The sequence below is a fragment of the Vipera berus genome (genome assembly GCF_964194415.1).
Source record: "Vipera berus genome assembly, chromosome: 5".
In the NCBI taxonomy this organism is placed as follows: Eukaryota; Metazoa; Chordata; class Lepidosauria; order Squamata; family Viperidae; genus Vipera; species Vipera berus.
The window spans coordinates 48461316-48475083 of NC_138207.1; the positions used below are offsets into that span (position 1 = coordinate 48461316).

The 13768-nt window shown below is 37.7% G+C and overlaps 1 protein-coding gene across 1 annotated transcript in view; it reads left to right on the forward strand.

Moving 5' to 3' along the window:
- MFSD13A (major facilitator superfamily domain containing 13A) overlaps nucleotides 1–13640 on the forward strand; it is a 16797-nt gene extending 3157 nt beyond the window's left edge. Inside the window, exons 2-9 of the mRNA XM_081328294.1 lie at nucleotides 1–171; nucleotides 988–1067; nucleotides 1728–2177; nucleotides 3917–4034; nucleotides 5597–5693; nucleotides 8594–8765; nucleotides 9466–9659; nucleotides 12157–13640. The exon at nucleotides 1–171 is cut by the window's left edge and continues 88 nt beyond it. Of these exons, the coding sequence (XP_081184420.1) occupies nucleotides 7–171; nucleotides 988–1067; nucleotides 1728–2177; nucleotides 3917–4034; nucleotides 5597–5693; nucleotides 8594–8765; nucleotides 9466–9659; nucleotides 12157–12410 (1530 nt within the window). The 5' untranslated portion in view covers nucleotides 1–6 and the 3' untranslated portion in view covers nucleotides 12411–13640. The remainder of the gene's footprint in view (nucleotides 172–987; nucleotides 1068–1727; nucleotides 2178–3916; nucleotides 4035–5596; nucleotides 5694–8593; nucleotides 8766–9465; nucleotides 9660–12156) is intronic.
- Nucleotides 13641–13768: the final 128 nt, after the last annotated feature.

Genomic DNA, 13768 nt, shown 5'->3' on the forward strand with positions numbered 1-13768 from the left:
ATCAACATGGGTTTGAGGCTTTTAGCTTGCCTATTCAACGTCCCCGTTGGAGTAGTTTATGGATCCTTGTCTCTCTTTATTTCAATTTTGCATAACGTGTTTCTCCTCTACTATGTGGACACCTTTGTTTCTATATATAAAATTGATAAGCTTTCCTTTTGGATTGGGGAGGTAAGTTCTTAACTTCGAAAATCTGCATTAGGCCCTTCCTTTCATGAGATAGCATGTGATATTTCAGAAATTAAATTATAATTTATTATGGCATACTTATCATTGAAAAAATCCAGTAGATGTGTGAACTATCAATTAGCCAGTATGTATGCAAACGTAAATACGGTATATGTATGCTATAGCATTTGCATTGGTTGTAAAGATTCAGTGACAGTGAAATGTAAAAACTACTGCTTGCTATAATTCTGGGTAAAGTTTAAAATGGAATGGAATAGAATAGAGCTGGATGGGACCTTGGAGGTCTTCTAGTCAAGCCCCCTGTTCAAGCAGGAGAACCTATACCGTCTCAGACAGGTGAATGTCTAGGTCAGGGGTAGGCAACCTCGGCTCTTTTATGACTCATGGACTTCAACTCCCAGAATTCCTGTCAGCATATGCTGACTCAGGAATTCTGGGAGTTGAAGTCCATGAGTCATAAAAGAGCCGAGGTTGCCTACCCCTGGTCTAGGTGAATGAGTGGCAGTAACAAATAATTTCAGAGTACAGTAATTAGTCTGAAAGAATCTGGCATAAGCATAAAAAACATTTTATGTAGATTAGATGTATGCAGTATTCAGATCCAAAGTGGGTAAAAGTGCTTTGCATCTTGTATGGACATTCTTGGTGCACTTCTAAGCAACTCCTTAAAAGGGTATGTATATAGGCATTTCGATTATTGTGGATATTCTTCCCAATATAGGCATGGTTAACTTGTAAAATAATAGATTAGGTTAAATATTTCAGTATCTAAGTCTCTCTCTCTTTTTTTTTTCCTAGACTATTTTTCTGATCTGGAACAGCCTCAACGATCCTCTGTTTGGCTGGTTGAGTGACAGAGCTTTTCTTAGCACCCAGCAGTAAGCAGAGTTTCATTTATGTCCTGTTTCAAAGTCTAAACAGCATAGGAAAACAGAGGGAAGCTCTTTGACAGTAGTTTTAAAAAATGTAATAATTTCATGTTTCATTAAAGATGTCAGATTTCACACTATTCATAGCAATGCATCTTGCGGACATTGAGACACCCTAGTCAGAAACTAGCTTAAAATTGGAAGCTCCACAGAAAAAAGATAGCTATGTAGTTTGCTTTATTACTGTACTGGCAAGATTTTTTTTCTTAATACGTATGTCTTTGTTTTTTAATTTCCCTATAAGTTGACAGGCTGTGAAGTAATCAAGCTTACCCTCTTATATCAATTTAAACTACAATCCTGTGGACCTTGAACCAACCTTTCAGAGGCCTAGATTATAACAAAAAGTTCCTTTTCTTTAGTTTGGAGAAAGGCCTCCAACTCTTTAATGAGAAATTTGAATGATACTTTCTACTTGTGTGCCAGTCCCTGAAGATAGTTTCCAGCAAAAGGAGAATGTCAGGGAAGAAACTTTGAATCCAGGCTTGAGACAAATTAGCTTACTATTTGGCAAAAAGGTGATGTCTGATTTAAGAATGAATGAGTAAAATGGAGTGAAGTTCAACCAGTTTTCAAAGACAATTTCTCCCCCCCCCCTTTTTTTTTTAGGTCTGGAATAGCAATCTCCACTCCAGAAGTTGTTTCGAAGAGACTCAAAGCTCTAAGCCGCAATGGTCCATTATTTGCCGCATCATTTCTGGCTTTTTGGATTGCCTGGGCCAACCCAGGCTTACAGTTCCTCATCTGTCTCTGCCTATACGACAGCTTCCTTACTGTGGTGGATCTAAACCAGAATGCTTTGCTTGCTGATCTTGCTGTGTCTGCAAAGGATAGGACTGACCTCAACTTCTACTCTTCACTCTTTAGTGCCATTGGTTCCCTCTCAGTTTTTATGTCCTATGCTGTGTGGAACAAAGAGGACTTCTTCTCCTTCAGGGTATTCTGTGTGGTTCTGGCTTTCTGCTCAGCACTTGGGTTTACCTTGGCCACATGGCTACTGAGGCAAAGGCTTCAGACAGGTGGACACGTGAAATGGGATGAAAACGAAGCATTAAAAGAGTGAGTGAGTGGTGTTTGGTTGTCTAGTATCTTTTCTCAAGTTTAAATAACTTGCCCAGTATATACAAAATATTGTGGGTAAACAGCACCTGCTTTTTTATTTTTATTTTTTATTTATTTTAATTCCATTTATATCCCGCCCTTCTCCGAAGACTCAGGGCGGCTTACAAGCTTAGCAGTAGCCTTCATTCTATGTATATGCCTGCTTATTAGGGCTTTCACACAGCCCCAAAGCGGCATTATTACAAAGTCAGCTTAACTGCCCCCAACAATCTGGGTTCTCATTTTACCTACCTTGGAAGGATGGAAGGCTGAGTCAACCTTGAGCCTGGTGGGATGCGAACCTGCAATAGTTGCAGGCAGCTGGTGTTACTTAAGGAGGCATTAGCCCACTGCTCCACCAAGGCTCAGTTTTTCCAAGTATTGTTTTATTCCTTGTGAAAGAAATGACAAAGACTTTTCAAATTGTAAAGAGTGCAGGTCCTTTTAAAAAGCTGTGCATGACTGAGCTTCCTGATCCATGGTAGGTGGGAAACAAAAAAAAACATGCTTTCCAACTGTGGTGGAAAATTTACATTATTAAACTATGAGGTTGTTTTGACTGGATTTGGTACTTGATCCCTCTATCCTGGATGCTTTTAATCCATATATGTGAAAAACTATGAGGTTTGTGCAGAACAAGCCTGTTCACTCTGATAGTTGAGGGCTTTTTCTGCTAACCAAATAAAATATGGAATGCTAGAAACTGGCTGCTTAGCAATTGACTAAGGTTATTTGATTGGATTTCTCAAAAACGTTTGGCTAATATTTTAGCTTTTCTTTTAAAACTTTTTGTAATGTTTCGAATAAAATGTTTTAATGTGTGCTCACTATCTCCTTTTTATTCAAAATTATGTTTCCTTCTCTCCTCCTTTTTCGTGATTTCTATTTGGAATAGTCCCTGCAGTTTTCTTGGCAAGATTTTTAGTAGTGCTTTGCCATTACCTCCTTCCTAGGGCTAAGAGAGAGTAACTGGCCTAAAGTCATCCAGTTGGCTTAGTGCCTAAGGCAGAACTAGACCTTACAGACTCCTAGTTTCTACTTTGGTGCCCTAATATCATGCCAAACCTTCTCTCTGTGTATAAGTTATAATATAATGTAATAGATAATAAAGCCTGTCATTCAAAAATTAGAGATTTTAATTCCCATCAGAACTTCTCGGCATAACCCCTAGAGGAAGGTGAGGCTCAAAATATCTGAAGGACACTAGACTCTTCCCTTCTGATACAATATAGTTGATGATAATTGTCTTTCTTTCCTTGTGTCCTCTGTCCTTCACCATGAACTTTCTAGCTTTAATATTGAGACATACAGAAAAATGAAACAAAATATCAGTATCTGCTAATTGGCCTCAAGCTCAGTTGTATAATTCTAGAGCACTTTTGAAATGAACCCTGTAAATAGAGATGGAGCTTGCCTTCTGTAACAAAATGGTGACAAATTACCCTTGAAAGTTTTACTGGAGTCCTCTTTTAAACAAATTGTATTCTGTGTTGCTTTTGGTTTGGTGGCTGGATAAAAATACATCTATATAAAAGCACAAGACGGAGACTATTATTCATTTGAATCCTGATACGATTGCATGATATGGTTGCTTTGGAACTTTATCCTCTCTACCTAACCAAGAAAATGTTCAAGAAGATAAAAACCTGAATTCATTATACTGACTGTCTTAAAAATGTGGAAATTTGTTCCTGCAGATTATACATTGATCATCCTTCTAGAAATCAAGATAAAAGAATCACACTGGCTGAGTATGTCAAACAGCTCTCCAGGCACCAAAATTTTCTATGGTTTGTCTTCATGAATTTAATGCAGGTAGGGGTTGCATAGTCCCTGTAACAAAACAGTACTGGCTACTAGGTAAAAGCCCAGTTAGCATATTGATAGGGATCCTATCCAGCATAATATTGATGATCTTCCAGATAATTTCATAAATCTCCAATAATTTTCTCTGTCAAGTGTATGCAATATATGTTTAAATTACAATTTTCAGGCAGCCTGGTTGAGGAGCATGTTGGCTAAGATTTCTAAGAACTATAGTTCAACACATCTAGAAAGCAATGGATTGGGAAACTTGGAATTAGGAAGTGATGATCTGAAAGATGTCAGAATGAAACTGACTAATCAGTCTTATCTTGGCTGTGTGTGACAAGTCAGCTATTGGGAAGATTTATGATAAACGCTTCAGTTTCCCGTTTCTCAGACAAAATAATTTGTATGATGGAATAAGAACATTCCTGAGAAGTCTAAATGTTTTTGTGCTTTTTTCATTAAGAAAAGCAATGCCTTCCCTTTGGGAAGAAATTTGAAGTTAATATTCAAAAGTTACGGTGTGCAACAGAACAAAGATTCCTTTTTTGCATTCTTTATCAGTGTACTTTTTTATATTACAGGAGGAAAGGTTATAAGGCTATTCTGTCTTCAAATATGGCATTTCTTGTTATATGATGAGTAGATGTTCTTAACATTTGCAGATGTTGATATATGTTGATACAGTATTAGTATTAATTGGCAGTGCAGACTCTGGTTTATTTGCATATTAGCAAAAATAATGTACAACCGGAATAATGTATAATGTGGTACAAATAATTGTTGTGTTACAAAGTCAGCAGCAGCTGCATCTTGAAAATAATAAAGGATAACCTTTCTTAGAATAATTTTGTCACCCTGATGTCAATACAGGCTTGTATGAGAATATTCATATTTTCCTACCAGGTTTTTAGCTTCTTATGAAGGCTAACAGGGTTGGGGCCATTCTACTTTCTGAAGGGAGGATGTTCCGTAGAGCAGTGATCACTGGGAAAAGCCCATGTTTTAATCCCCACCAGCCAAGACTGTTTGGCTGACAGGATCTGCCGCATGCCTACTTTGCTAGATCAAGTTGGATGGGTAGAGAAACTTGGAAAATGGCAATCCCTCAGGAAACCCGGTCCTAAGCCATGTAGGGCTGCAAAGGTGAAAATCAGCATCTGGAATTGCATCCAGAAACATCCAGAAACATAATCAATGCAGCTCACACAGTAGTGATGCTATGTGTGTCATATATCTGGCACTATTTTACTACCCAGGCACCTGTGTTGTTGAAATTTCTGAATGCTCTTCAGGGGCAGCCCAATGTAGAGCATGTTGCAGTAATCTTGCAATTATTCCCTTCAAAGGGTTTATTTAGGGTTGATTGTGCAATATAAATTACTTGGTTCCATCATTCTCTGGAGCAGATTTGATTCTTTCTGATCTAATACAGACCCACTGAACTGGCTTGAATATTTATCCTTGAGCTTGTATACAAATATGTGAGGCAGGTATTGCATTAGGGATACAGGATGTTATTTGTTCTCTAATTGTCTTTTTATAGGTCTTATAAATGTGTTTTGCAGGTTTTTCATTGCCACTTTAACAGCAACTTCTTCCCTCTGTTCCTGGAGCATTTGCTGTCTGATCGCATCTCCCTTTCAATGGGATCATTTCTTCTAGGTAAGTCCAAGGAGGGAATAGTAAGAAGCACTGCTCAGCCATAGGATTTTCCAGAAATGGTTCTGCAGATGTATTCAATTGCAACGTATAGTGACTGTGTTACCTGGGCACATTTAGGGGTATGAAGCTGGACTGGAGAATGGATGTTATTCCTCTTTAAAGATAGAAAATATATGACCCATCTCAGCTGAATCATCATGATCACCATTTTCTGGAAGTACATTTTTTCCTTCTATTTCTCGGTTGGGGGGGGGGGGAAGGAAGTTTACAGATAAGAAATGCACTATCCAATAGTATAGATCCAAATTATGTAAGTTAGTTCTGGTCGCTCTCCTAATTAAGCATGAGAAACTGTAGTCTTTTAAAGGTGGCATTATATATATCCTTAGTGTGTGAATTTCATGAAAACAAATAGGACCTGTAAAAAGACTATAGAATTGTAGTCAACCAAACAGAATTCCATTAAATTTTTCTGTATCCTCATAGTTCCTTTTTCTCTAACGGTTTACTGGATAAGCTTACTGTAGCTAATAAGTTGTTTAGTGATCTCTCCTTTCTTACCACCCTCACTCCCTCTCTCTGTCCCACAAATGAGTGATACTAAAGTGCCTACTATCACTTTGTCAGATTAGTATAGTTCAGATCCATATGCAAACCAATGTTCAAGAGTCAGACAAATTTATTTATTCCAGGGGGTTTGGATTAATATTTCCAGAATCCCTAACTATCATCCATATTGGGTGTGCGCTATGAGAGCTTTAATTTAAAAATCTAGATTCACAATATTTTTTTAAAATTTCACTTAGTACAGGTTTTTTTTAAGGCTAGAATGAATCTAGAATCTAGAATCATGCAGAGTGTGGTCTATTTAGTATGAGTTTGGACTTCTAAATTTTAAAACAAAACAAATCTCAAACCCTACTATTGATCATAAATATTTATTCCATTTTAAATGGAAAAAGTCCTTAGAGATGTTAGTGCTATGCAAAGGCTTTTGCTTAGCAGGAATCAATTAATGTTTACTTACGTCACTGTGGAAGGCTCTTTAGTTTATATGAAACTTGAATTCATGTAATCTAAACCATGTACACAATGAGAACAAACATGACCTATTCTGCAGAAATTGACATGTTCTTTGGCTAAAAGAACCAGAATGAATATTCAGAACAACATCTATGCATGCTTCAATTTTCCTTCTCTGGGGGAAAGCTTATTGTCATACTCATCATGGCATCTGCCAAAGAGTCCTATTTTGATGGATTTTCAGTGATCAGAAAATTGAATGATTTAATTTCAAATGCTGTAGTAGTGAATTTATATACAGCAATGTAAAGAATTATGGACTAAATCTATAAAATTTGCAGCAAGTTATAATGTAAAAGAAAATTCGTACAAATTGTTTTACAGGTGGTATACAAACTCTGGCAGTAATATCTAAAATAGACTGTCCATTGAGAAATAAATATTGGAAATGTCATGAAACATCAGAAACATTGTACCACAGATGTTAGACATATAAAAAGCCTCAAAAGTACTAGAAAGACGTGCATGATCTTGGAAAATCTTGGAATTTAAATTTGAAATGAAACCACAACCTACTAGGAATAATCTCAGAAAAAAACAAGAAAAACATCCTAATTTAACAAAATATGTGCTTACAGTAGGAAGAATAAATTTTGCTCAACATTGAAAGAAAGATATGGCTATCTCATCGGAAATGTTAATTTGGAGAATATGAGATAATGGCAAATAGAATACACAATAGAAGTTTCACTAAATTTAAGCCAGAATTGTTCCCACATATAAAACCTTTCATGCAGCCTGGCAAATATACCGGTAATCAAGTTTAAATTTTTGTAAATATCACAGATTAACAGATAGAGGCTATAAACCCAATGTTTTGTTTTATTTTTTTTTCTTTTATTTTTTATTTCAAGTATTTTGATTCTTGTTAAATTTGCTCTGTTTATCTATTTTTTTCCTTTCATTAACACACATACCAAGTAAGAACATAATGGGTACTTTAATATTCAACAATTAACAAGATCAAAAGATTTATCATATCACAATTCAGTGTGAGTTGCAGTGGTTTTCTTGATGTTATATTCTAAATTGTATGAAAAAGCTAGATGTTTTTATTGTAATATTGTTATCTTAAAAAGTAATATTGACAGAATAGTTTTCTTATTTTCGATACTCTGGAGTCTAAGCTATAAACATCACTATATTGAAATAATACATGGTATCAAGATTTCTAATAATACAATAAAATGTATGTTTTAATGTCCATTTATTGCTTTTATTTTTCTTTTTAGACTTTTTTTCAGATTTTTGTTTTTATACATTCTAGCTTTTGTGTAATTTTATTTTTGTATGTTGTATTTTTATGTTTTACATTTTTTGTACTGCACCCTCCTTATCTTGATCTTTGATCATAATAAAGGTTGTTTGGAGGGAAAAAAAATCAGACATTAGTTATGTCTGACCTTTATTATGGTTGATTGATTAGGGTAATGTGGCTATTGTAAAAGGAGGAACATGACTGGTTGTAAGATATGTGTCTAGTCTTCCCTGCTAAAAATGATATTTAGTGCAGTGAAATCAGATCCATTTTATGCTTTGAGTTCTTAAAATCAAAGGTCCCCAAAGTAATTTTAGCTGGTTTATTCAGAATATATATAAGTTTACGTCTTCATTTCTTGCTAGGTACATAAATGCAAAGGAAGTCATTACCAAGGGGAAAAAAACATGTCTAGTTTGGTATTAACTTCAGGATTTTAGGGAGGTCTCTTTTCCTACACTTCCTCTAGATGATGAAAGATTCTTTCCAGGATCTTCTGTATATAGATAGAGATTGTGCCATTAAGCTCTGACTCTCCTTTATTTATTCTTTGCTTCAGGTGTTTCTTACGTGGCTCCTCACCTCAATAACCTCTACTTCCTCTCTCTCTGCCGGAGGTGGGGCGTATATGCTGTGGTGCAAGGGCTTTTCTTCCTGAAACTGTTGCTCAGTGTGATTATGCTTCTTGCTGGACCAGACTGGATCTACCTGCTCTGTTTCTTCATAGCCAGGTATTTGTTGCTATGTTACTGGAGAATTGGGCTAGGTAAACACAATGGGCTAGGCCTGCTGTGATAAAATATTAGACATAAATTGATGTCATAGAAGTGAAGCTAAATTCTTTGATATTTTAATTCTGGGTGCCTGCTTGGTTATTTATGTATCTTGAGATACTAATGTTTTTTTGGGATAACTGAAGAGTCAGATTTCTGAAGCTCAGTGGGTTTTTCATTTTTTTTTTAATATTACAAATCTAGCTCCTGAGGAATGAGGTGTTTTTAATACAGTATGTGTCATTGTGGCTAATGATAGTTAGGAGCATATTAAAGTGGGGATAGGTTTTTTGGGTTTTTTGGCTTGAGCTCACATTTGTATTATTTTTATTTGCCATTAAAGTCAGATTGTGATGGCCACAGGAGATTAGAAGGTATAAAGAAATGTATGAATAGGCTATGGTAAATTTGATGCTTTTCCATTGTGGACTTGTGGACTTCAACTCCCAGAATTTCTGAGCCAGGAATTGGTTCCCACTCCTGATGTACATGCACCCACGTTCATGCGTATATTTATAGACAAATACACATAAGCAAACAAACAGAGAGTTTCTTGCACTGAGTTAACTCCCAGTTGTTGCAAATCAGCCAAGAATGAAATTTCTCTTAGCCTGATGCTAGTGCTTTCTGTTCACAACCTCCCTCTCTTTTTCCTTAGTAACCGTGTGTTTACTGAAGGGACTTGCAAATTGCTGAACCTGGTGGTGTCTGACTTGGTGGATGAAGACTTGGTGCTAAATCGGAGGCAGCAGGCTGCCTCAGCCCTCTTGTTTGGCATGGTGGCCTTGGTAACTAAACCAGGCCAAACCTTTGCCCCCTTGATTGGCACCTGGCTGCTTTCTGCTTACACTGGTAGGTGAAGGGCGGTGAGAGAATTGACTGGAATATCAGAGCAGGATAATAACTGATCCCTTTTCTGATTGGGCAGATTTATTTATTTATTATTTAAACTTGTATACCGCCCTATTCCCGTAGGACTCAGGGCGGTTTACAGGGAAAAATTAAAAATACATAACATACAAAGTTAAAATTGATTAAAACTAAGATTAAATTAAGTCCCTGAATTTAAACTAAAACCCCATTAATAAATAATTAAAACCCCTCAGTCTGGGCCAGACAGCTCAAAAAACCAAGTTTTCAAGTCCCTGCGAAATGAGCGAAGGTCGGGGGCAGTCCTAAGCTCCGTGGGAAGTTGGTTCCAAAGGGCCGGCACGCCCACAGAGAACGCCCTTCCCCTGGGGATAACCTGCCGGCATTCCTTGACCAGCGGTACCCTAAGAAGGCCCTCCCTGTGGGAGCGCACAGGACAATGGGAAGTTGATGCCGGCAGCAGGTGTTCCCTTAGATAATCCGGACCCAAGCCATTTAGAGCTTTATAGGTCATTACCAGCACTTTGAATCTCACCCGGAGGGCAACTGGAAGCCAATGCAGCTCACGGAGGTGTTACACGGGAGTATCGGGAAACTCCCATAACAACTCGCGCAGCTGCATTCTGCACCAGTTGAAGCCTCCGAGTGGTCCTCAAGGGCAGCCCCATGTAGAGAGCGTTGCAGTAGTCTAGCCGGGAGGTCACAAGCGCATGGGTGACTGTGCGTAGGGCATCTCGGTCCAGATAGGGCCGCAACTGGTGCACTGATAACACATCAGTGATGATAATATTCATTGTTTTGCTTTTTATTATCAGCTTATTAGTTACAAATCTTTTTTCTTGGGGAATATGTCTCAATAAATCTAGAAAAGCTCTTCTTAAGCTTGTCCTTCTAATTTTTTGCTGATCTATGAATCTACAGGAGAAAAAAAAATCCCTTTCCCTTAGTGATGTGGTGGTTCATGTTTTGCTTTTTTAGATACCACACCAGTGAGCTTTGTGATTGAAATAACAAGCTAGGATATTTTGTTCATGGATAAACCTCATACCCAGTAGGTACCTCCAAAAGCAATGGGGGTTTTCTACACTAAATAGGCTTGATGGAAAATATTTTAATCTAAACTTTTAAGGATTCTTGTTAAGAGATTTGGCTGTATCTGCTACAAACAGAATTACTTCCAAAAAGGACACCAACTTTTCAATGGTATTTTTTTCCCCTCCTGTTTAATTGTGCCCAGTTCTCAGAGATTGCCTGGACAAATCCCTGCAATTTTATTTATTTTTTTATTTATTTATTTATTTATTTATTTATTTATTTATTTATTTATTTATTTGGTTTATATACCGCCCTATTCCCAAAGGACTCAGGGCGGTTTACAAGGCAAAATTTAAAAACAATCCAATATAAAATTAAAATAAATTAAATTAAGTCTAGCCACAAAAATTAAATCACAATTTAAAAATATTAAACCCCTCAGTCCAGACCAGATAGCTCAAAGAGCCAGGTTTTTAGGTCCCGGCGAAATGAACGAAGGTCGGGGGCAGTCCGGAGTTCCGTTGGCAGTTGATTCCATAGGGCAGGCACGCCCACAGAGAACGCCCTCCCCCTGTGGATCGCCCGTCGGCAATCCTTGACCGGCGGTACCCTGAGGAGGCCCTCCCTGTGGGAGCGCACAGGACGATGGGAAATTGACGCTGGCAGCAGGTGCTCCCTCAGATAATCCGGGCCCATGCCATTTAGGGCTTTATAGGTCATCACCAGCACCTTGAATCTCACCCGGAGGGCAACTGGAAGCCAATGCTTTTTTTTTTCCTGGCAATGTTTTTTTTTCCGGAAATGGTTTGCCACTGCCTCCTTCATAGGGTTGAGTGAAAGTGATTGGCCCAAGTTCACCAAGCAGGCTTTGTGCCTAAGAGAATTTCATTTTATTTTGTTTTGCTAAGACCACTTCGTGCAGGGAAATATTTGTATTTCTAGTGAAGGATGTTCCTGAGAAGTGCAGTTGCAGTATAAAAGAAGAAACAGAATCCCTGCCCCACTGCCCTGCTGTCACGTGGCCCTTACAACTGCACTTGTTTTTACTTTTTTGCTAAAAAGAGAGAAGAAAATGAATTTTGGTTCAAAACTGAGGGAACAGGCACGGCATATCTTATGTTTGATTGATCAGAAGGGACAATTATTACTTTTTGCTCTGTGAATCAGGTAGCCTTACAAAGAAATGGCCGTTCCAATAATGTCCTGGTTATAAATGTTGAGAACTTGTTCAAGCCTGACTTCATTATATTTACAAAAGCAGATAATGGAGGCAACAGGACAGCTGTTAATCTGGAAGTGCCTGAATACAGTGGGGAAAGAAATGGAAAAAGTTTCCAGTAAAAATTACAATGACAAGATCAAACTAGAGCGTCTCAATTCTTGAAATCACTCTCATCTTTCAGGTTGACCCAGGTTCTCATTCTCATCTTTCTTTTTGACCCAGGTTATGACATTTTTCAGCGGGATCCCTTGAGCAGTATAGTGAGTGCCCAGCCAAGGTTGGCTTCCAGTGTAGCTTGGAAACCTACACTACGCCAGGGCTGCTTCTACCTCCTTGTTTTTGTTCCCATGACCTGTGCTTTACTGCAGCTCCTCACCTGGTCACAATTCAGCTTGCACGGCAGACGCCTTCAGACAGTGAAATCTCAGCGTCAAGCTTTTACAGAGAGTCACTCTCGAGAAATCAAGACTATTTAATTGCGAGTGAAGATAACAGTGAGCAGCGTCTTCTCACTGTCAATGACTGCATGACCCATTTAAAAAGGAAAAAGTGGGAGCCAAGGGGAATTTGTTACATCTTTTTCAGATCAGCCTTGGCTAGTGGAAAATAAATGGAAGCTTTTGAATTATCTTGAAATTTCTTGTGAGGCTGTCCGGGGTCTGGTCAGTCTTGTAGAATTCATACAGGTTTGACACCTTTGTATCCAAGGGTGTCCAGAAAAAGTGATATTTTGTCAATTACTTGCTGATCATATTGATTCTAATTCATTTCCAAGCTTGGGAGCTAAACAGATTATAGTTATATTAATGAAGAAGAGATAAGAGTTGAGTAAATTAAATTGGCAACCTTCTGTTCTTTGTATCACAACCCCCACATACTGTTTACAGACAGCTTTGTCACAGGTGACAGTAAGGGTTATAATATTCCATTATCTCTATTCTTTTTTGCATTGGATTGGTGGTCAAATTTGGTTTAGCCAAATACAGCTAAAATAAATGTAAGAATGATTTTTCACAGTGGGCAGTAGAGCACTTAAGATTCTGTAAAATATAGCTTCTCTGGTTTTGAAACTGGTCATGTACTGTCAGTGTTCATCTTTTTCAAGAGAATGAATGTACTGTATTCCCACTCACAATTTAAGATAGAAATTTGTTTTTAAAAGGAAAGTACTGAAGGCAGATGCAGCTGTCAGAATTTGAAAACATGCATTTTCAATCTCTAGTCCTAATGCTTATGTTGAAAATCCACTTTCTCCAGTTCTGACAAAAGGGGAGCAATGGCTAGAGTGGTCTGTGCATTTCTGCTGAATCAGTGCAAGTATTGGTTTGTTCAACAAGACTGCCCTGTGCTAAAAAAGCTGCCACTTGCTGAGCAGAACTGGCTATGAAATCATTTCTATACAGAAATACTGATCACAGGAAATTGCCTAGCAATATCCTTGATTTCCCCAAATGTTTTGGGCTTAATTTCCTGTAAGGAGCAAGTTGTATCCTCCTCTATGTATGCCAAGTCTCACTTTCTTTGTTTAGAGTTTAGACAGTAGCCTTGGCTACTGCAACTGCCATTTTGCCTTCAAAGGACAGGGATCAGGATGATGATATGTTTACAGCTTTTGTATTGTTGGATGGCTTCCGTAATTTATTGCTCTCAATTTATATACTGATTAACTTGATTTTCATTTCATTAAACGTCCTTTTTAAAATCTATTTTGTGTTATGTGTGTGTGCATGAGAGACATTGATGGTTTGATTTGGTGGCTATATGGTTGTTAATATTGAGATGGCTTTTCACAAAAGTATTTTGTTCCTATCTCAGGCTATTGGCTGGCTTCACC